This window comes from Notamacropus eugenii, chromosome 5 (genome assembly GCF_028372415.1).
Source record: "Notamacropus eugenii isolate mMacEug1 chromosome 5, mMacEug1.pri_v2, whole genome shotgun sequence".
In the NCBI taxonomy this organism is placed as follows: domain Eukaryota; kingdom Metazoa; phylum Chordata; class Mammalia; order Diprotodontia; family Macropodidae; genus Notamacropus; species Notamacropus eugenii.
In genome coordinates this window covers 340861551-340884914 of record NC_092876.1, presented here as the reverse complement: position 1 = coordinate 340884914, position 23364 = coordinate 340861551, and the positions used below count along the sequence as shown (strand labels likewise).

Sequence of the window (23364 nt, the reverse complement as noted above, 5' to 3'; positions counted from 1 at the left end):
AATGTCTGAAAGGCAGTTGGAAATGCAAGATTAGAGGTCAGCAGAGAATTTGGGGAAAGATACTAGATTTGAGAATCATTAGCTTAGCGATGATAATTAAATCCATGGGATATGATGAGATCACCAAGTGAAGTAGTACAGAGGGAGAAAAAAAGAGGATCCAGAACAGAATCCTGAAGGACATTTATTATAGGGAATCTCTAATTCCTTCTGGAATCTGGAAGAGAATCCAGCAAAGGAGAAGGAAAGGGAGCAGATAGGCAGGAAGAGAGCCCGGAGAGAATGGTGTCCTGAAAACCTAGAGAGAAGAGAGTAATCATGGAGGAGAAAGTGATCAAGTGTCAGAAACTTCAGAGAGCTCAGAGAGAATGAGGATTGGAAAAAGGCCATTGGCTGGCAACTAAGAGATCATCAGTAACCCTTTACTCTTAAATTCCTTCCCTCATCACTTTAGCATTGTTGCAACTTCAAGATAAGCAAAATCTAATAATTTTTAAAGTAGGCATTTTTTGGTCTGCCTTGGTTGCTTTGATATTTTTAATGTTTTCAATGACTTTAAGTAATTTTAAAATGCTAATCAGCAAATTTAAAATATGTGCTATTGTATTCTGAGACCAAATGACCAAATGGGAGTGGATGCTATTCTTACTTAGAATAAATATGTACTTTTTGTAGCATTAGTATTTATTTCTTAAACATGTATGTATTTGCATACATATTCATAAATATATATATCTTAAATAGACATCAGAACATTAAAATAATAATTCTTTTCCTCTCACATGTCAAGGAGCTAAGCTTTTTGAGATATCATACAGAATACCATTAATATTTTCCAGACCAAGATAAACTTAGTTTCATTTGCTTGAGAAGCATGTTATATTTACATAATCCATTCACTTTATAGGTACTCTTCTGCTTGAGGCTTATATTAAGAATTCTTTTTATATGGATTTTTTTTTCAAAAGTAAGTTTCATTCTCAGAAGGCATGAGAATAAACAACATATGACTAGTTGCCTGGTAGGAAGAGAGAGACTAATCAGGTAGAATTCTAGATTGTTCATTTTTTCCTCTACTGAGAAAATGGTGAAAAATAAAATCATTTGATTTCCTTTTAAATCTTAAAAATCTCCCCAAAATTGAACACAATAAAGTGATATCTTTTTTCAGTACTTTCTACTGAACTAAAGGAATTTTTTTTGTGTGTATGTGACACTCAGGCTTTTGTAACTTTAGGAACTGTTTGAGGAATTTTTTTTCTGATGAATGGGTTAATGGGTATGCCACTAAGATTTATACCCTTTGTAGATTAATGATCCAGCTCATTAATTTCTTTGTTTATACTTTCACACTTCAGTGATCTAAATAAAGTGATAGGAATATGGTTCAGTTGTCCTTTTATCTCTTCTTCCTTTTGTGGCCTGAATGCTCATGTAGATAGTTGTCTATTTTTTATACTTGGTTTCCATTGTTTATTCAGTAAGAACAGAATGATGATTGGGGCAACAGTTATGAAGGCACGGTGTTTTGTGTAAAAGACTAAGAGCAGAGCTAAGCAGTTAAGAATGTTTTTGTAATGATAAAATAGTGACTTTTTCAGATTGGCATTTTAATTTTGTCTTGAAGATACTTTCAGACGACCCCTAAAGTCATGTCCATCAGACCTAAGTTGGCACTTATAGAAGGGGTTGTTTTTGTTTTTTTAACTAGTTTATCATGTCATATTTGTATCCTGAAAACTTGAATATAGGGGAAAGTTTTGATGTTTTATTCAGAAACAAACTTTGTATATTTTGAAATTGTTTAACCTTTCCAGAGATCATACAGCAGGTTTTTAATTGAAGTGATTTATCAGGTTATTAACTGCGAACCTTTTAAACATGCTTTCTTCTTACCAATTTTTCAGCAGTTTTTGTGTCTTTTGCATTTCTCAGACAAAATGAAATATCTTCAGGTTAAATGTCTGTTAAAAATGTATGGGAGAGGCATTTATTTTGATGTTTTAGAAAAGTAAATTATTTCATCATCATGTATTTTTTTTTTAATAGCATACCTAGGTGTTTTCCTTTGTCATATCTATTGATCAGTCTGGTTGAGTTAAAAAAAAATTGCATTTTCTTACTTAGATCTGGCTAAAAGTAAGACACTAGTGCTTGGTTTTGATCATTTTCCTTTTTTTCCAGCTCACCAACGACTGGAGCCAGTGACTCTGCCAGGGATTGTGGCATTTATCCTTAGTCTCTTATGTGGGGCTCTGAATTTAATTCGAGGTTTTCATGCCATAGAAAGTCTCCTACAGGTACTGTGTCATTTTTACAACTTTATTGAAAAGAGTTACTTCTTCTAATCAATTAAAGTCTATAATCAGATTCTAAGTACCTACTATGAAAATGAACTGTACTAGACACTAGATTAAAACTGATGATTTTACTGTCTAGTAGTATATGTATGGCATGTACACAGATAGATCTGATAAAAAAGGATGTGATGAAAGAAACTAGAAGTGAGGAGAGAGGAGAAGAGGGGCACTCACTGATAAACTATGTCAGAAACAGAACTCTAACAAATAAGAGCAATATAGTTTTAAATTACACTGCTACTCAAGACTTACCCTGCTCTCCTCACACAGATATTGGTACTTGGGTTGATATGGAGAAGGCTGATAAAAGAAAAGAAACTCTAGAGGCCCAGAGAAGCATGCCCATCATCTAGAAATACATTAAAGAAGGGTCTTGACCCTATGTGCATTTTTTTATTGATTTTCCATACAAGATCTGGACAGTTATAATTCAGATCCTTCATAAACAACACTTGAATGCATATAAATTGAGTGTGGGGTTTTGCTTTCATCTTTTAGTGGTGTGGAGGTAATGTTTATCACATAAGTACTTAGAGCAGAAGTTCTTCACCTTTTTAATGTTATGACACCCTTTTTTGCAGTCTAGTAAAACCTTCAGACTCTTCTAAGAATATCTTCAATATTCTAATATTGTTTTTAAATGCATAAAATAAAAAGGGTTGTAAATAAAACCAGTTACATTGAAATAATTATCAAAATATTTAAAAACAAAATGATAGAGAACAGAACATGTTTAGTAAACAGTTAATAGTCCCATTTGGCTGATGTGTCAAAAATGCCTCAGGGAGTTCTGGGAGATAAAGATGGAAAGATAGGCCAGGGATATAGTTATCAGGGGCTTTCAAGGATTTTGAGCTTCTTCTTATAGGCATTAGGAGTTTTCATCAGGGGAACAAGGTAATTGGAGCTATGCTTTAGGAAGAATAATCTGTCACTGATTTTTAGGGCAAGAGAGGATGAAATTAGTGAGACTAGTTAGTTTATTGCTATCAGCCAAATAAGAGTTAATGAAGATGTGAAGAAGAATCGTAGTAGTGGGAGTGAAAAATAAAGAGAAATTCCAAGGACTTGAAAAATGATTGGATGAGGGTGAAATTAAAGGTATAAGTTTTGCAGTAATAGTCAATAAACATTAAGTGCCTACTATGTTCCAGGTACTGTGCTAAACTTTGAGAATACAAATAAAAAAATAGACAGTTCCTGTCCTCTAGGAGCTTATATTGTAATGGGGCAAGACAGCACACTAAAGAAAGCTGAAAAACCAGGGTAGAGTATGGATCCTGGCCTGAGCATTGGCATTGTGAAGAACCCAAAGAAGTCCACAATGAGTGTAGCGAAGTGGGAACTGAGAAGATGTAAGTCCTGCTCTCTTCTCAAATGGGAGGGTTTATATATCCATTCTCCAGTGACGAGGGTGGAGGGATATCTAGCCTGGATAGAGCCTCTACCTTAGGGAGAATACAAGATTATGAGTTGGGTGGACTTGGGGGAGGAGGAGGGACAAGAAAAAAAATTATTAGCTTATCAGTCAGCATTTATTAAGCACTTATGTGGGCCAGGTACTGGCATGTAGTGGAAATGCCCAGTAGGAAGCTGGCAGATAGCAATCTAGAGAGAGATTTGGGGATAATGTGCATTGTGTTAATTAAAGCCCCTGAGAGAGTATCAGTAGCATGAGATTTGGACCAGCTCAAATACCAAGACATTTTGTTATTATGTCTCCCAAAGTCATTCTGGAATGGTGGGGGTATTTAGAAGAAGGAGAAGGGAGTAGGTCCCAGAATGAAATTTTAAAATTTCTGGTTCATTGGTCACCAAAAATTCTGGATTACTTGACCTAAGGATGATAGCTTTTACAGGTTCCTTAGAGTCATAGTTTTAGATTAATGAAAAGTTATTGGTATTACATATGTGGATTTTTGAAAGGCAGAAATATGTGAGCTATTAGTTCAAAGTTCATTTTATTTTAAGGTCATATTCTGTTTGAAATTTCAGTTCAGACTAATGGTTGTCCTATTTATCTTTTAGACTGTTAGCGTGTTGGGGGTATATTTGATGTTGAGTATACTGCATAGCTCACAACACATTTATGTGTGCTTATGTACTTGTATTATTTGATCATTTAGCATAAAGTTATTTTTTGTAGGATTGTGAGGCAAGGATTGATAGAAAAGAAAATAGTACTAACAGTCTTTGGTTTTCTGAGGCAAAATAAGGAAGGATAAACATGATGGGTTTTTTTTTTTTACAGTAGAAACAGTTTTTGTTCATAATTTACAGTTTCTTTCGAGAGGGTATATACAATGTGAGTTAACTGGTCAGATGAGTTAGTTATTTTTAATCCTTCTTTGAATTTATGAAATAATAAATTTAAATATAAATAATAAATTTATTATGAACTGGCACATCATGGAAATGGATGTGATTTTTCCAGATTGAGTTTATAAATGTTATCTTTTTTTCTTTGAGAACCTCTGTTGAGAAAATACGTTAGTTGGATTCCAAGATAGAAATCCTCTGTTTACCTCCTTTTCTACTATAAGAAAATGATTTGCTATGATTACCAAAAAATATCACCCAGAAATCAGGAACACCATATATCGCTGCCACTCTTAGTGTTTCACTATCCATTAGAGAAATGTTACTGAATTTAAAATTTCAGAAGTCCTTACACCCTTAAGGTTTAACAAAAAGAGGTCTTTGATTTCTTTAGCACCAAACATCAATCCTGAAGGGAGTTTTCTTCTAGATATATAGGAAATCTTGTCTTGTATCTATGTCTTGTTTATCAGAGCTTTTGTTTGATATGTATTTTGACCAACGACTAATATCATAGGCTTGATGACTCACAAAAATGAACTTTCTCTTGCCATCTGTATAGTCTTTCTTTTTTTCATTTTAGATAGTCTGTCTTATATAGCTGTATGTATCCCCACAGTTTGCTCTTCCCCCTACCAACATTTTCTGTGTTCCCTTTGTACTATATTTGTTTATTGGTCTTTCAAAATGTGTGTAGAAATGCAGTTTTTAATAACATAATTCAGTTCAACATTTGTTATTCATTCATTCATTCATTTAACACATATTACAAACAGGATCTTTAGAAGTACAAAGCAAGTATAAGAAACAGTCTTTAGGAAACAAATGATCTAATGGGGGAGAGAAGATTATACACATGATAAAAAATTAGTGATGTGACAGTATACTAATATTATGTGTATCTTATATGACATAAGACAATATATATGATTAATGCCAAAAACATCATGTTGACCAGGGCTTCTTAATCTAGGGTCCATGAATATATTTTTAAAAAAATATTTTTGTAATACTTGGTGTTTTGTAATCCTATGTGTTTTGTATTTCTATGTGTTTTGTTTTATGCATTTAAAAATTTTGAATCCATAGACTTGAGCAGGCTGCTGTAGGGGTACATGATAGTAAAAGGTTAAGAACCCCAGACATAGACAGTAAAGATAAAACATTTGCAGGAGTTCAGAAGAAGGAGAGATAAATGTGACTTGGAGTGATCAGGGGAAGTTTCATGGAGAAAAAGAAGGTATCTCATCTTGATTTTAAGTATTACTAAGATATTTAAAGGGAGAAGAAAGGTAGAACTGTATTTAAACTAATGAAAGAGACAAATCTAATAAGATCATCCAAATGTATGGATTTCTTTGCCTCAGCAGGGTCCTAGAGGACTACATAAGTACTAGAAACTTAAGTTTAGCCACTGGCTGGGGAAGAACCCAGAGTGTTATGCTCAAGCCATCATGATCCTTAGACTTTTTCTTGTCCCTGACAAGGACATTATGGGAAGGTCCTTCTGAAGCACTGCATGGAAGTGGAGCAAGAGTAATTCCCTGCTTGTATTCATCCTGTTGGCTGAACTTCTGTGGCTGTGCCAAAAAGTTTTACTTTCATCTGCATATAGTCCAACCCCTTTTTTCATCCCTTCAAAGATTACAATGACTAAATCTCACTGGAAAAATTTTCATACCATTTACTCAGACCAATCTGAAGTGCAGGGTGGTTTATTCAAGCCATAGGACCTGCCTTATCCTCAACGCTGGGGAAAGCTTCACAGTGTTAGCAGTGAAGGGGCTTCTAGGTCTTCCCTTCTGTCTCCATGTAGTTTGTGATTGCTCTATCATACTCATAAAACGTCCAAACTTTTACCAGTACCAGACAGATCCCTACAGGACTTTTAGAACCTCAGGCCCAGTAGGATTCACCTGTAGGTGAATCAGTTGAAATTTCAGAGCCGAGCCACTAGGGAAAGCTGCAGCAGAGATGCAGATCCTCCCCCTGTCTTCCAGTGGCTGTAGATCTTTTATGCTAGCCCTTGAAATCCATGCAAAGCTATTAGAATTACAGTCAATCCACAGATAACCCTCCACTCCCCTAAATAACTCCACAGACCTTTGAGAGTACTTTCTGAGGAAAAGGGTATTCCTTTTCTGCCATGGGTGGGCATAACTGGAAGGATGCACCTAAGAGTCCATTGTAGGACTCCAAAGTGCTCACTGATTTCATGAAATCATGTCCATGTCAATTTTCCTTTTAGAGATTAAAGCCTCACTTTCATTTAGCTAACTGGTCTACCCCAGCACTCTTACCTTCCTCTCCTCCACTCCCAACAAACAACAAAAAAACTAAGTCCCTTCTCTCAGTGCTTACTGGTTAACATCTCTTTCTCTTTTCTTACAGGCTGCTTTCCCTGATCTATTCTGCAGATGGAATATCTTCTAAATGCCTGCTTGTTCTAGGATTTAATCCCAAAAATATTTAAATGACTGTCACTAACTGCTTTCCCTGACATTTTAAGCTCTGCACGTCCAAAACTGAACTCATTTTCTTTTCCTCCAAACCCTTTCACTCTGCCTAACTTCCATATCAATGTTGAGAGTACCATCATCCTCCCAGTCATCCAAGCTTGTAACCTAGGTATCATTTTCTACTTCTTAATCTCGTTGCTCATATCCAGTCAGTTGTCAGGGCTGTCGATTTTTATCTTTGTAATATCTCTAATGTACATGCCTTTCTTTCCTCTGACTGTTGCTGTCTTTGTGTAGGCCCTCATGTCCTCATGCCTGGACTATTGCAGTGTCTTACCAGTTGGTGTGCTTGCCACAAATTTCTTACCACTTCAGGCCATCCTCTACTTAGCAGTCAAAGTGATCTTCCTGAAGTGCAGGTCTGACCGTGTCATGCACATGCCTTCCACCCTTCACTAAACTCCAGTGGCTCCACGATTACTTCCAGGTTCAAAGTATGAAATCCTCTGGTGTTCAAAGCCCTTTACCACCTGTCTGCATTCTTTCCAGTCTTCTTATACCTTGTATTCTACCATCTACTCTGCAGTCAGGTGACAGTGGCCTCCTTGTTGTTCAAACAAATGACACTCCATATCCCAATTTTAGGCAGAATACCCTCCTTCATTTTCATCCATTGTCTTCCTTCATATCGCTGCTAAACCCTACATTCTGCAGGCAGCTTTTCTTAATTCCTCTCAATTCTAGTGCCTTTCCTCCACTAATTCTATTTTATCCCGTATATATAGCTTGTTTGTATGATAGATGTTGCATGTTGTTTCCTATTGTTAGTCTGTAAACTCTGAGGGAAGAGACTGTCTTTACTTTCTCTTTATCCCCAGCACCAAGCACAGTACCTAGCACATAGTAGGTGTTTTACAAACATGACTATTGACTTAATAAAGTGGAATGGTTGGTGGGAGGGGTGACTTAGGGTCAAATCTGACCATCTTGTGACTCAAGATTATCATTACGTCAGATGAAGAGAGGAGGCATGATGCAGTGAAAACAACTCTGCTTTTTGGACATGAGTTCAAATCTTGTTTCTGGCATTGCCTGTGTGATTTGGGGCCTCAGCTTCTTCATCTCTAAAATGAGTGGTGTCTAACATGATCTGTGAGATACCTGTTAGATCCCTGCTAGGGTATTGTTGAAAATAGGGGTACTTAATAGACCTTACTTATCCAAGCATCCTCTGTGAAGCTGAGAAGGGACCTCAGAGAAATTTAAAAGAGAAATCCTTTCTCTACTTTCAATAACCAGGCTTATTTCTAAAGCCCGTCAATAAATATTTCATAAAAATCCTCATATTCCTCAGGCTATTTCATGAAGACATAGTCATCATACACACTTGTATGTTTTTGAAAATTTTCAGCATAATTTTCCTGAAGCCAGGAAAAAGCAGTATTTGATGGTCCTGATTAGAAGAAAGGTGAGCTATTTGTAGGAAACATTAAAAGAAGCTACGATGGCAAATTGATAAAGACATTTGAGAGGAATCTTCCAAACATTTTTCAATCTCATCATCATTGTGACATTGACAGCCTTGATAAATTTTCTGTTTCTCTTTCTTTCTTCATTTAGCTGGTTGCCATTTTAGAATTTCAAGAATTTCAGGCCTATACTCTCTACCTCATAAGGTTGGGTTTTGTTTTGTTTTTTAGCATTCCGTATTGGTTACTGAGTATCTGTTTTAATAGTTCTATTTTACAGAGTTACTTTATTGAACAAATTGATGAAATGTTCACTAGCTATTAAAATTTGCCAATGTTTATTTTCCATGAGCGGTGACCCTACACAAACTTGGTATATAGGCTAATAAAGTTGTGAATTTTGGTTTATTTTTTAGCACAGCTAGAGGTCAAAATGTTGTGGGAATTTTTTTCTTAGGTAAAATAAAATTAGTACAGAGGTGTGGATGCATAGTAATGGCTCCATTTAGCTTTATCCCTTTGACTTTATAGAATATTGCTTGTTTTTCAATTTGCATTTTAAGATTTGAGACTGAATTGTGTAGGGTCCTTACCAGTTAGGAAATTTTGTGACTTGTCAAAATCTTGTGGTACAGTTACTGACCCTTGACCTTTTAGCATTTTTATTTAATATTAATATTTTAACATTTCTCAGTATTTGTACTTTTATTATCCATTGACTGAGAAAATACATAACTGAAACCTACTATGAATTCAGTAGTGCTTTAAAATACATTGATATTAATCACAACAAAATCTATAAAAATTTAAAAATAGTAAAATATATGTGTACAAAATATTATCTGTTCTGTAAGAAGAAGATATGTGAATGTGTATACATATTTCTTATTTATTTTACTAAGTTGCTTAATGCCCTTGCAAAAACTTCGAGAGTCTGGGGCCCTCAGGGATCATTGTTGTGGTCCTTATATTGTCTCTACTGCTCATATAGCACATTTCTCCCAACTACCTTATACTCTTCCAGAGACCAAGGATTAGGCCCTATACTTTTTTCCTATTTCAACTTTTCCTTTTAATGATGCCTAGGCTTCATTTTATAGAGACTTTATCCTGTGTGTATATTGTTGCTGTTTAACATGATGTCTCCCCAGAATGTTTTTGTTGGATTGAGCCACTTTTCCTCTCCTTTACTTTCCTCTTCATCTGAAAAAGAAATGACTTTTTGTTTTGTTTTCATAGAATGATGGTGAGGATTTCAGTTATGTCATTGCATTTTTCCTTGGAACAGCTGCTTGCCTTTACCAGGTAGGTTCTGATTCATTTTTTAAGGAGCAACTCCCTCCTAATGTTATTAATCAGTAAGCAGTTATTAAATGCCTGATATGTTCCAGACACTGCAATATGCACTAGGCATACAAAGAAAAACAAATTAAATCCCTGCCCTCAAAGGCTTGTATTCTTTTGGAGGGAGACAAGTTGCACACATATAAGTACACACAGAAATAAGTATTTGCAATAAAAATACAAAGTAATTTTCTGGTGAAGGTGCCAGCAACTGGAAATCAGGAAAGGCCTCATGCAGAAGACAGTGTTTGAGCTAGCTGTGAAGGAAACTAGAGATTCTAAGAAACAGATATGAAAGCATGTGGTCCAGGCATGGAGAGCAGGCTGTGCAAAGGTACAGAGATAAGAACAGAAAGGCTCAGAGATTTAAGATGCATTGTTGTGTTTGAGTAGTAGCAAAGAGGCCAGTTTGTCTGGACTGTATGCGTGAAGGAGTATGATGTATAATATGGCTGCAAAGATTAGTTGGAGCCAGGTTGAAAAGAATTTTAAATCCCAGTTAGGGAAGTTTGTATTTTTTCCTAGAGTTAATAGAGAACTATTGGAGTTTATTCAACATATAAGTAATATAGATGTGTTCTGTAGGAAAATCATAACTGTATAGAAGAGATGACTTGAGTTAAGGACCAATTAGTGGGCTAATACATTAGTCCGGGGAAGAAGTGATGAGGACTTAAGCTGGGCTAGTGATTATGGATGGAAAGAAGGGAATATATGACATATATCTTGGAGATACAATTGATGAAGCAATGTTTGAAACTATGTATGAAACTATGTTCATATGTGGGATGAAGGAGAGAAGCCTGCTTGTGAACCTGGTTGACTAGAAGGATAGACTGATTCTTAGTGGATATGAGGAAGTTTAGAAATGAGATTAACTTTTGAGAGAAAAATAAGTTCCTTGTTTTTCACATTGAGTTTGAGATGTTTGAGTGGACAACCACTTTGAAATTTCCGATAGGGAATTAATAATGCAGGATCTCAGAAAGAAGTCTAGAACTGAATATATAAGTCTGGAAGTCATCTGCATAGAGATGATAATTAAATCCATGGGGACTGATGAAGTCACTAAGAAAGACAGTGTAGGGAGAAGACAGAGGTTTTGGGGAGTCCTAAGGAGAGAAGAAAAGGTTTGGAACAGGTGTTTTGGTCAGTGTGATAGAGACTTGATAAGGGAGAAGTAAAGAGGATTATCTTGCTTATACAGTTGAGATTTTTGGTGAGTTGTTTCAGTCATATCAAACTGTTTGTGACTTCATTTGGGGTTTTCTTGGCAAACTTAGAGTGGTTTGCCTTTTCCTTCTCCAGCTCATTTTACAGATGAGAAAACTGAGGCAAACAGGGTTATGTAACTTGCCCAGAGTCTCATAAGTAGGAAGTGTCTGAGGCCGAATTTGAACTCAAGAATTTGAGTCTTCCTGTTTCTGGGCCCAATGCTCTATCCCCTGCGCCACCTCTCTGCCCGTAGTTGAGATTAGATGACACAACTTTTTATTGGACCCAGTCAGTATATAGTTAAATGATTTCCTTCAGTAACACATGAGTGGGAATGGAGGATGTGGACAGTGGAGTTTGATAAGGTGTGAGCGGCAGAAGTACATGGGTCACACAGCCAGTAAATGAGACTGGATTTGAACTCAAGAAAATGGGATTAGAAGGCCCTGTATTCTTTCCGCTGTTCCTCCCAGCTGCCCCAATAGCTTATTATAAGGGATCAATCTATTTTTGATTTAAGTGTGACTTTGCCTCTCAATTGCAGTTAGTAGGAATGCTGTTACTCCATCAGAAATCTCATTCTCCCCCATGTCTTCTTCATAGTCTGGAATTGTAAAAATATTCCTTCCTTCTTTAAACAGTTCAGTTCAGCTAATCTAGGGCCAGTTTAGAACTGGACATTACCAAGACGATTCTCTGACTTTAGAATGAAGTGAATCCGCTAAGTGCATTTAAGACAAATTTACCTAGAACCTAATCCCTGCAATGGGTTCTAAATAAACTTTTATATTAGATTCTTCAAACACAGTTCATTTAAGTGCATACACATTATTTCCTGTTGCTACATGATTTGTACTATGGTTAGTCTTTAAATGCAAAGTAAACTTTGAATTGCATATTATTTGACATATTAGATAAGGACTTTAGAGATGATAAGTACAAATTCTTCATTTTAAATATGAGTAAACTGAGGTTCAGAAAGGAAAAAGGATTTGCCAGATTACTAAAATTTGAGATGAAATGGAGTTGTCCTCATAGGCTATTGTCATTCCTAGCACCTAAATGGAATAAATAGGTTCTCTTAGGTGATTTCTGAAAACACAATAAACCCACAAGTAAGTAAATCCACCCAAATAGACCTAAGCCTGTTTGCAGTGATGATGTCAGATCAGAGCATCACAGACTTGGAGCTGGAAAGAACACTGGAGATTTTCTGGTCCTTTCTTTTATAGAGAAGGAAACAGAAACTAAGACAGATTAATTAATTTGCTCCATGACCCATAAGTAGTAGGTGGCAGAAACAGGATTTGAACTCAGGTTCTTTCTAGTTCCTTCCCTTCTTCTGCCTCCATGCCTTCCTTCTTAGATTATCTTCCATTTATACTATATATACACATATGTTGTATATGTACATTTAGAAAGATAGATGTTGTATGCAGTGTAAACATGTGTGTGTAAATGTTGAGGTTTTGGGGTGCTCGGGACCCCAAAATACCAACATGCTAGGTCTTGCCCAAATGAATTCAACTCAAGCCTTCTTTCAGCCAAATTAAAACAAAATTTCTTTAAGATCCACTACACTGGGTAGACTCTTAAGGAATCCGAGTGCTTGTGATGCTTCAGGGCCAGAATGACTCTCAGCTGGATTGAATCTGAGCACTTTCATGGAGGAAAGGTAGATCTTACATACAGAAAGACTTTGGCAGAGATCTCGGGGTGGCCAGGTAGTCTGCAGCAACTAGAGGAGGGATTTAGGGAGGGTCTTGATGGAAACAAACAGTGGAGGGCTAGGCTAGTTTAAGGTAACAAGATTTGGGCATGAAAAGCCAAATAAAGTGGGAAGATTCAGGGGGGCTCCTAGAGCCTTTACCCCATCATATATGTACATAGAGGTATATATGCTCTCTATGTAGATGCACGCAGCCAAAGACATATCTTGTATGTATAGTTATTTGCATGTTGTCTCCCCAATTAGAATGTCAACTCTTTCAGAGCAAGGGCTTTTTTTGTCTTTCTTTGTATCCCCCATATTTAGCACAGTCTTCATCACGTAGTAAGTAAGCACTTAATCAATGCTTACTGTTGACCTATTGTGACTCCAGATCTGGTACTGTTTCTACTGTATCATGTTATCTTTGTTCATTTAGTAGACATTAATTTATCAAACCTCTACTCTGTGTACTGTGCTGGTTGATAAAAGGGATACAATAATACATGACTGTCCTCTAGGGGATTCTTGTCTTGGGTTATCTTCATGATAGCTTGTGTTATATACCTGTATTTGCATATTAATTTCTTGGCAGATATTAAAGTGATTTGCTCATGACAGTATATTAATTCTACAACATAAGAAAGTCCTGTAGAATCCCAATTAGTCAGTATCAGGGAATGTATAATGGGATCACCAAATTCCCCACCTCACTAATTAAAAAACAAACCCCACAGCTCATCCAAACTTGCCTACTTGTTGTTCATCAGGTATGCCATACACATTCCTACCTTAATCACTTTGCTCACACTGTTTCCCCTAGCTGGAATAGTATTACTTTATCATCTCTTATCTAAATCATACCTTTCTCCTCTAGGTCTTCTTAATCCCTACTTCCCCCTGGAAAACCTTTCTAGTGATTCCATTCCCCTCTAAACTCCTCAAATGATTACTGCTTGGGCCAGTCATTTGTCACTTAGAATGTTCTGTGTTTTATTGCTATTTATCTTTTTGAGTAAATGCCTTTTAATCTAAACTCCTGGAGGGTAAGGATGGTATTTAATGCTTTTCTGTATTCCTAGCACATTACTCCTAATAAAATTCTATAAATGAACATTTATGTTAGTAATTCAATTCAGTAAACATTTGCTAAGTGCCTGTTATGCTGGGGATACAAAAAGAGGCAAAAGACAGTCCCTGCCCTCAATTAGCTTCCAGTCTAGTTGGAGGGAGGCAACATGCAAACATATATGTAGAAACAAGCTATATACAGGATAAATAAGAAATCATTAAAAGGTAGAAAGCACTGGAATTAAGAGGGATTAGGGAAGCCTTGCTCTAGAGGGTGGAATTTTAGTTAGGACAGAAAGGAAGCTGGGGAGGTCAGTAGTTGGAGCAGAAGAGGGAAAATGTAACAGGCATAGGGAAACAGCCAGAGAAGATGCCCAGAGCTAAGAGTTGGAATGTCATATTGGCGGAACAGCCTGAAAGCCAGTTGGTGACTTAAAGGAGTAAGGTGTAAGAAGACCAAAGGTAGGAGGAGACTAGGTTATAAAAGACTTTGAACAGCAAACAAGATTTTGTATTTGCTCCTGGAGGCAATAGGAAATCAAATTTTCAAGATGTTTGGATACCTCTGTATCCACAATAAATTAGTTTTCTCCTTTGTGGAAGAAGTCATCCAGTCTTTTGCCAGAAACAAAAGGTGAATCCTCTGAGATGATGAATTTCTTTTTCAATATTTTATCTCTTCGCAAATTACATATAGAGACAATTTTAAACATTCATTTTTTTTTTAAATTTTGAGTTCTAAATTTTCTTACTTCCTCTCCCACCTCCTCTCTCCCTGATAAGTTATACCTGTTGAATCATGCAAAATACCATGTTAGTCATGTTGTGAAAGAACATACAAACCTAAAGGGAGAAAACACACAAAAAATAGCATGCTTTGATCTGTTTTCAGACGTCATCACTTCTTTCTCTGGAGGTGCTTATAATTTTTCGTCAGTCCTTTGGAATTATCTTGAGTCATTGTATTGTGAGAATATATCATTCACAGTTGATCATTGTGCAGTATTGTTGTTGTGTACAGTGTTCTCCTGATTTTGATCATTTCACTTTACAACAGTTCATATAAGTCCAGATTTTTCTGAAATCATTCTTATACCATAGTAGTATTCCATTACAATCATATACCACATCTTGTTCAGCCATCCCCCAATTGAAGGGCACCCTCAATTTCTAATTCTTAGCCACCGCACAAAGAGCTGCTATAAATATTTTTGTACAAATAGGTCCTTTACCCTTTTAAAAAAAATCTCTCTGAGATGATTCATAAAACATATATAAGGCAGGAAGATTGCTGGATAAAATGTTTTGTGAACCTTTTAAAGTATTATATATAAGTTGCTATTATTATTGCTATTTTTATTATTGGAGCAGCTAGGTGGCACAATGGTTAGAGTGTTGAACCTGGAGTCAGGAAGATTCAACTTTCTGAATTTCAGTTCGGCCTCAGACACTTACTAGCTACATGACCCTGGCAAAGTCATTTAACCCTGTTTGCCTCAGTTTCCTCATCTGAAAAATGAGCTGGAAAAGGAAATGGCGAGCCACTCCAGTAACTTTGCCAAGGAAACCAAATGGGGTTATAAAGAGTTGGATGCAACTGAACGAGAGCAATGGCAATCGTTATTGTCATTACTGCAGTACGGTAGGTATTGTGACAGGAAGTATGGAAGACATGACAGAAGCATAAATAGTCCTTTCCCTTAGAGTTTATAATTCAGTGAATGCCATATGACTAATTCATAGTCCTCCAGTAGTTTAAAGAAATACTAGAAGGATCCTTAGAGATTATCAACTCTTTTTTTTTTTTACAGTTGGGAAATGAAGGATCACTGAGGGAAATGAAGGATCACTGAGGAAAATGATTTGCCTAAAGTCACACAAGTATTTAATAGCTAAGCAAAGGCTAGTAGGAGCTTTCTTGACTAGCACTGAGTGATCACTCCTGGCTGAGGTGATGGGGGAGGCTTTCACAAAGCAGGGAGTGCTTGAGCTGGACCATAGAGTGTGGGTTGGATTTTAATACAGATGAAGGGTTAGAAGCATCCCACACAGTGGGACCCGTTTGAGTACAGAGTCATGCAGATGGGTGACAGCATGGAATGATGATGATGATAGCTTACACATCTGTAATGCTTTAAGGTTTGAAAAGCATATTGCATACATTATCTCACTTGATCCTAACCATAAGCCTTGGAGATAGGTGTTGTTTTATTGAGGAGGAAATGGAGGCTTATAAAGGTCAAGCAACTTGCCCATGTTTCACCCAGCTAGTATCTTTGGCAGGATTTGAACTGTGGTTTTCCTCTCTCTCGAGTGCTAGAAAGAACATTCGATTTGACTTTGCAAGACCTGGGTTTGAAACTTAGTTCACAATTTCTTTGACAGGGGCAAAGAACTTCATCTGTAAAATGATGAAGAGCTGTTCCCCAGTCGATTAATAGTAAAAGAATATGAATAAAGAGTTTTCAAAGAAAGAATTACAAACTTTCAATCACCATATGAAAAATTGCTCTAAATCACTACTAACAGAAATGCAAATTAAAACAACTCTGAGATTTTACCTTATGACTTGCAAATTGACAGTTGACAAAAAATGGGAACAGTATATGTTGGTGAAACTGTGAATTTTTCCAGTCATTCTCAGAAACAGTTTGGGATTAAATGAGAAAAGTGGCTGCTGTTCATACCATTTGGCCCAACAGTACACTACTTGGGATTAACATATATTTACACACACACACACACACACACACACACACACACACACACATACACATACACACATACATATGTGTGTGTATGTATACACATATATGCACATATTCCTAGCAGCACAGTTCATGGTAGTAGAGAACTGAAAAGTGAGTGCCCAGTGATTAGCTGAATGGTTGAAAAAATTGTGGCTTAAGAATGCATTACAATATTTCTGTGAATCAGAAAATAATGAATATGAGGAATTCAGAGAAACATAGGAAGATATATATGAACTGATGCAGAGTGAAAGGAGTAGACCCAAAAGAACACTATACGTAACTATAAACCTGTAAATAAAAAGATCACTGAAAGGAAGACAAACTCTGAATAACTGAAATATCAGTAATTGTCCTGGTTAAAATAATGAAACATATATTCCTCCTTTCCTTCACATTATCAGAATCAGACACTAATTTCTTTTTTATTTGGTACAAAGGAGGATTCAGTTCTGGTGCTGGATAAAGGTGTGTGCTATGGCATCCCAAGAGTGAGAAATAACTATGCAGATATAGATATATATCCAAATAAATATCAAGAAATAACAAGTTGGGGCGGAGCCAAGATGGCAGAGTAGAAAGACGCACATACACATAGCTCTGAACCCACAACCCATAGAACATCTACAAAAAAGTAACTCAGCGAATTCTGCACCCAGAGGCCACAGAACATTGGAGCGAGGGAGATTTCTGTTCCAGAGAGACCTGCAAACCTCTTGCAAAAGGTCCTTCGGGCCGCAGACTGGGCGCCGGGACTGGGAGCTGAGTACAGCCCTGCCTCAGCCACGGCACCGAGAGGAAAAGATCCGAGCGGGCTTCAGGGACGGAATCTCCAGCGGCCACGCGGGTCCCTCCACCCACAGGTGACAGGGGTCAGTGAGAGGGTCTCTTTGGTGGGTCGAGAGGGGAGTGAGGTGCCCCCATAACTCAGGCCCCCTCAGGATGCAACAGCAGAGATGGGAGCAGACCAGGGCTCCCCAAGCAGGCAGGAGCCTGGATCCATTGTGGAAGGTCTCTGCATAAACCCCCTGAGGGAACTGAGCCTGTGAGGTGGCCCTGCCCCGACCTGAGCACCTAAACTTAATCACATACTGAATAGCAGCCCTGCTCCCACCAAAAGCCCTGAGGCTGGCAAGCAGCATTTGAATCTCAAACCCCAAGCGCTGGCTGGGAGGATCCGGAGGAGAAGTGGGTGTGAAGAGAATATTCAGAAGTCAAATCACTGGCTGGGAAAATGCCCAGAAAAGGGAAAAGAAATAAGACTATAGAAGGTTATTTTCTTGGGGAACAGGCATTTCCTCCCTTCCTTTCTGATGAGGAAGAACAATCCTTACCATCAGGCAAAGACACAGAAGTCAAGGCCTCTATATCCCAGCCCACTCAATGGGCTCAGGCCATAGAAGGGCTCATAGAAAATCAAGTTAGAGAAGTGGAAGAAAAGCTGGGAAGAGAAATGAGAGACATGCAGTCAAAGCATGAACAGCAGATCAGCTCCCTGCTAAAGGAGACCCAAAAAAATGCTGAAGAAAATAACACCTTGAAAAATAGGCTAACTCAATTGGCAAAAGAGGTTCAAGAAGCCAATGAGGAGAAGAATGCTTTCAAAAGCAGAATTAGCCAGATGGAAAAGGAGATTCAAAAGCTCACTGAAGAAAATAATTCTCTCAAAATTAGAATGGAACAGATGGAGGCTAATGACTTTATGAGAAACCAAGAAATCACAAAACAAAACCAAAAGAATGAAAAAATGGAAGATAATGTGAAATATCTCATTGGAAAAACAACTGACCTGGAGAATAGATCCAGGAGAGACAATTTAAAAATTATGGGACTACCTGAAAGCCATGATCAAAAAAAGAGCCTAGACATCATCTTTCATGAAATTATCAAGGAAAACTGCCCTGAGATTCTAGAACCAGAGGGCAAAATAACTATTCAAGGAATCCACAGATCACCGCCTGAAAGAGATCCAAAAAGAGAAACTCCTAGGAACATTGTGGCCAAATTCCAGAGTTCCCAGATCAAGGAGAAAATATTGCAAGCAGCTAGAAAGAAACAATTCAAGTATTGTGGAAATACAATCAGGATAACACAAGATCTAGCAGCTTCCACATTAAGGGATCCAAGGGCATGGAATAGGATATTCCAGAAGTCAAAGGAACTAGGACTAAAACCAAGAATCACCTACCCAGCAAAACTGAGTATAATACTTCAGGGGAAACAATGGTCTTTCAATGAAATTGGGGACTTTCAAGCATTCTTGATGAAAAGGCCAGAGCTGAAAAGAAAATTTGACTTTCAAACACAAGAATGAAGAGAAGCATGAAAAAGTAAATAGCAAAGAGAAGTCATAAGGGACTTTACTAAAGTTGAACTGTTTACATTCCTACATGGAAAGACAATATTTGTAACTCTTGAAACTATTCAGCATCTGGGTACAGGGTGAGATAACACACACACACATGCACACGCACACGCACACACACATAGAGACAGAGTGCACAGAGTGAACTGAAGAGGAGGGGATCATATCTTAAAAAAAAATTGAAATCAAGCAGTGAGAGAGAAATATATTGGGAGGAGAAAGGGAGAAATGGAATGGGGCAAATTATCTCTCATAAAAGAGGCAAGCAAAAGACTTTTTAGTGAAGGGAAAAAGAGGGGAGGTGAGAGAAAAACATGAAGTTTACTCCCATCACATTCCACTAAAGGAAGGAATAAAATGCACAGTCATTTTGGTATGAAAACCTATCTTACAACACAGAAAAGTGGGGGATAAGGGGATAAGCAGGGTGGGGGGGGATGATGGAAGGGAGGGCATGGGGAGGAGGGAGCAATTTGAGGTCAACACTCATGGGGAAGGTCAGGATCAAAAGAGAGAACAGAAGTAATGGGGGACAGGATAGGATGGAGGGAAATATAATTAGTTCTTACACAACACTACTATTATGGAAGTCATTTGCAAAACTACACAGATCTGGCCTATACTGAATTGCTTGCCTTCCAAAGGGAAGGGGTGGGGAGGGAGGGAGGGCAAATTGGCAGACAGGGGCAATTAGAACGCTCGGTGTTTTGGGGTGGGGGAAGGGGACAAAAGGGGAGAAAATGTGGAACCCAAAATTTTGTGAAAATGAATGTTGAAAGTTAAATAAATTAATTAAAAAAAAAAAAAGAAATAACAAGTTGTATAAAAACTAAAGGCATGAATGAACTTTTTTTTTTTTAAATTAAGATATTGGACTAGGTGATTTCTAATGTCCTGCACTGAATTTTATAACCCTGTGAAAGTTTGAATTATTTAAGGAATAGACCAGTTTGATTTAGTGAGATTAGTGATAGAGATACTTGAGGAATGGTGGAGGACTTTGAATTTTCTCATCCAAGCACTGAAGGTTTTTGAGAGGAGTATAAAATAGTTTAGGTAAGTCATGATATTCTGAGTGGAGGAGAGGACTGAGAATGAGGAACTCTGATTCTTGGCCTGGCTTTACTGCTAACTTATCGTGGACAAATAATTGTCATTATCCTTCACTATCATTGCTTTAAAATGGGGGAGAGGAATAATTTTTTTTCTTTTTCCTTTAACATTTTATTTTTCCCCAATTACATGTAAAGATAATTTTTAACATTCCTTTAAAAGCATTTTTGAGTTCCAGGTTTTCTCCCTTTCTCCCTCAACTTCCCCCTCTCTGATTGTAAGCAATTTGATTTAAGTTATACCTGTTCAATCATGCAAAACATATTACCATATTAGTCCTGTTGTGAAAGAAGAAACAGATCAAAAGAAAAAAAAAACATGAAAAAACTAAGACTGAATTCAGTCTTCATCAGTTTTTTCTTTGTGGGTGGATGGCATTTTTCAACCATGAGTCCTCTGGAATTGTTTTGGATCATTGTATTGCTCAGAATAGCTAAGTCAACCACAGATGATAATCATACAGTATTGCTGTTACTGTGTACAATGTTCTCCTGGTTCTACTGACTTCACTTTGAATTAGTTCATGTAAGTCTTCCCAAGTTTTTCTGAAATGGGCTTGCTTGTCATTTCTTTTAGCACAGTAGTGTTCCATTGCAATCATATACCACAGCTTGTTCAGCCTTTCCCCAGTTGATGGGCATCTGGAGAAAAATAATTAGACTCTTTCAGCACTGATGTGATGTTTCTTTGATTCAAGAAGTGTTTTAGAAAACTTCATCCAACAACAGAAGGCAGGATGGATTGAGCCAGGAGAAATGAGAGCCCAGAAGATCCATTTGAAGATTCTTATAGCGAGAGATTAAAGACCCAAAGGAGGGTGCTAGTAGTGAGAATGAACAGCACCAGAGGTGGTGAAGGAAGAATTCCCAGGACTTGGTGACTGATTGGCTTTGGAAATTCAATGAAAAGGAGTTAAAAATGACTAAGATTTGGAGCTTGGTGAAGTAGATGGTGATACCTACAGGATTAGAAAAGGCAGGAGAGGAAGCAGCTGGTTTGTAGGTGAAAGATAACACACAAATTTTGTTATTCATTGTTGAAGTCATTGGCTAAAATAATTATTTTTGATATGGGTTTTTGTAAGTGGCACATTCCTTCTGATAGCAAACAGCCAAGTTCACTACAAAGTTTTAGTTTTACAAACTAAATGAAACTTAATTTTCTCTGCAGGCTTTAGAGACATTATTAGAATGCAAGTACATAGTTCTTACATAGAAACTTTAGTTCCAGTTGTCCCTGCCTTTTTTACAGTCTTTGTTTTCCCAGTTTATTTATTGTTATCTTCAGAAGTTGCCAGGCTGCCAAATCTATCATATTTGATTGCAGTGAATCAGAGTTTTGTGAATGACATTTTATCTCTGTAGTTGGCAATCCTGATTGCTTCTTAAGATAATTTGTAGGTGTTTTGCTTTTAAAGAAGCAAATCAAAATGCTCTATAGGATAATATTGGGCAGATTGTTGCATCATGATGAAACAATTTCTCTCAAGTATTTTTTTTTGAGGGGGAAATAGATAATCATTTTGTCAGATGACATTTCTTACAACAAATCTTACTGTGAAGAGACATAACGTTGATATTTTTTCATTATAAATAGTCATAACGGGTCCACGGTTTGCTAGATGCTGCTAATATTATCTCATTTTCTCCATCCATCAGAATCTTTGCCAAGCACTTTTGAGCAGACCTGAAAAATTTACAGATAATTTGCCATTTCTCAAACTGTGGATACCACTAGAAGCAGAGGAGATTAGCAAGGCACAGCCACTTGATACTGTACTCATTCAGCAAGCATTAATCACCCATTGTGTGTAAGGCACTGTGCTAGGGGTTGGAGATACAAAGGTGAAACATGACCCTATTGTGCACTCAGGACCAAATCTTGAAATGGGTGAGGATGTGAAGCGCAAAAGAAGATTAACCACTGCCTTCCCAAAAAAGAAGCAAAGCATCTGGTCATTTGTGTGCCTCTGATTTTCAATAATATAAGAAAAGCTTTTGGAAGATATTTTAAATCATGATCATAGTTTGTTGGCTTTAACTTTTAAAAAAAATTGTTTTTGCTGTAAGCAAGAAATAGAAATAGATAGTAATACTATAATAGTGAAGGACTTGAACCTTCCCTTCTCAGAATTAGAGAAATCTAACCAAAAAATAAGGTTGAATATAATCTTATATAAGCTAGATATGCCATATCTGGAGAGAATCAAATGGGAAATAAAAAGCAATACACTTTTTTCAGTGATACACAGAACCTTTACAAAAATGGACTATATATTAGGGCATAAAAACTTCATAATTAAATGCAGAAAAGCAGAAATATTAAATGCATCCCTTTCAGATCATAATGCAGTAAAAATCATATTCAATAAGGGAAACACAGATAAAATTGGAGACTAAAAACCTAATCTGAAACAATGAATGGGTTAAAGAACAAATCATTGAAATAATTTCATTAAAGAGAATGACAGTAATGAGACAACATATCAGAACCTATGGAATGCAGCAAAAGCAGTAATCAGAAGAAAATTAAATCTCTAAATGCTTATATCAATAAAGTAGAGAAAGAGCAGACCAATAAATTGGATATGCAATTTTTAAAAAAGAATAAGAATAAATTTTAGAAAAAGAATAAATTAAAAATTATACATTGTGATCAAGTGGGATTTATACCAGGAATGCAGGGATGGTTTAACATAAGGACAACTCTTAATGTAATTGATTATTTCAATAGCAAAAGTAACAAAAATCATATGATTGTATCGATGGATGTAGAAAAAACTTTTGACAAAATACAACACTTATTCCCATTAAAAACACTTGAAAGCATAGTTGTAAAGGAATTTTTCTTCAAAATGATAAGAAACATCTACCTAAAACCATCCTCAAGCATTATTTGTAATGGAGACAAGCTAGAAACCTTCCTAACAAGATCAGGAGTGAAATGAAAATGCCCACTGTCAGTATTGTATTAGAAATCTTGACAATAACAATAATAATAAAAAAAGAAATTGTAGGAATCAGAATGGGCAATGAGGTAATCAAACTCTTTTTGCAGATGATATGATTAGTGGAAATAATAATTTTTAACAGAGTAGCAGGATATAAAAGAAACCCACATAAATCACCAGCATTTCTATACATCACCCACAAAATTCTGCAAGAAGAGATAATAAGAAGTACCCCTTTTAA

General features: G+C 36.8%; 1 protein-coding gene across 11 annotated transcripts in view; it reads left to right on the top strand.

Annotated features, from left to right (window-relative positions):
• SEC22A (SEC22 homolog A, vesicle trafficking protein) overlaps positions 1-23364 on the top strand; it is a 143709-nt gene that overhangs the window by 46098 nt on the left and 74247 nt on the right. For 10 of the 11 annotated variants that reach the window (XR_011967960.1, XM_072613781.1, XM_072613782.1 and 7 more), the window contains exons 5-6: positions 2185-2300; positions 9847-9912. Coding sequence is in view for 10 of the 11 variants with exons in the window: in XM_072613781.1 (XP_072469882.1) it covers positions 2185-2300; positions 9847-9912 (182 nt within the window). In the remaining variant the exon portion in view is untranslated. Of the gene's footprint in view, positions 1-2184; positions 2301-9846; positions 9913-15756; positions 19438-23364 lie in introns of those variants that run through there. The other variant, XM_072613780.1, reaches the window with a different exon arrangement.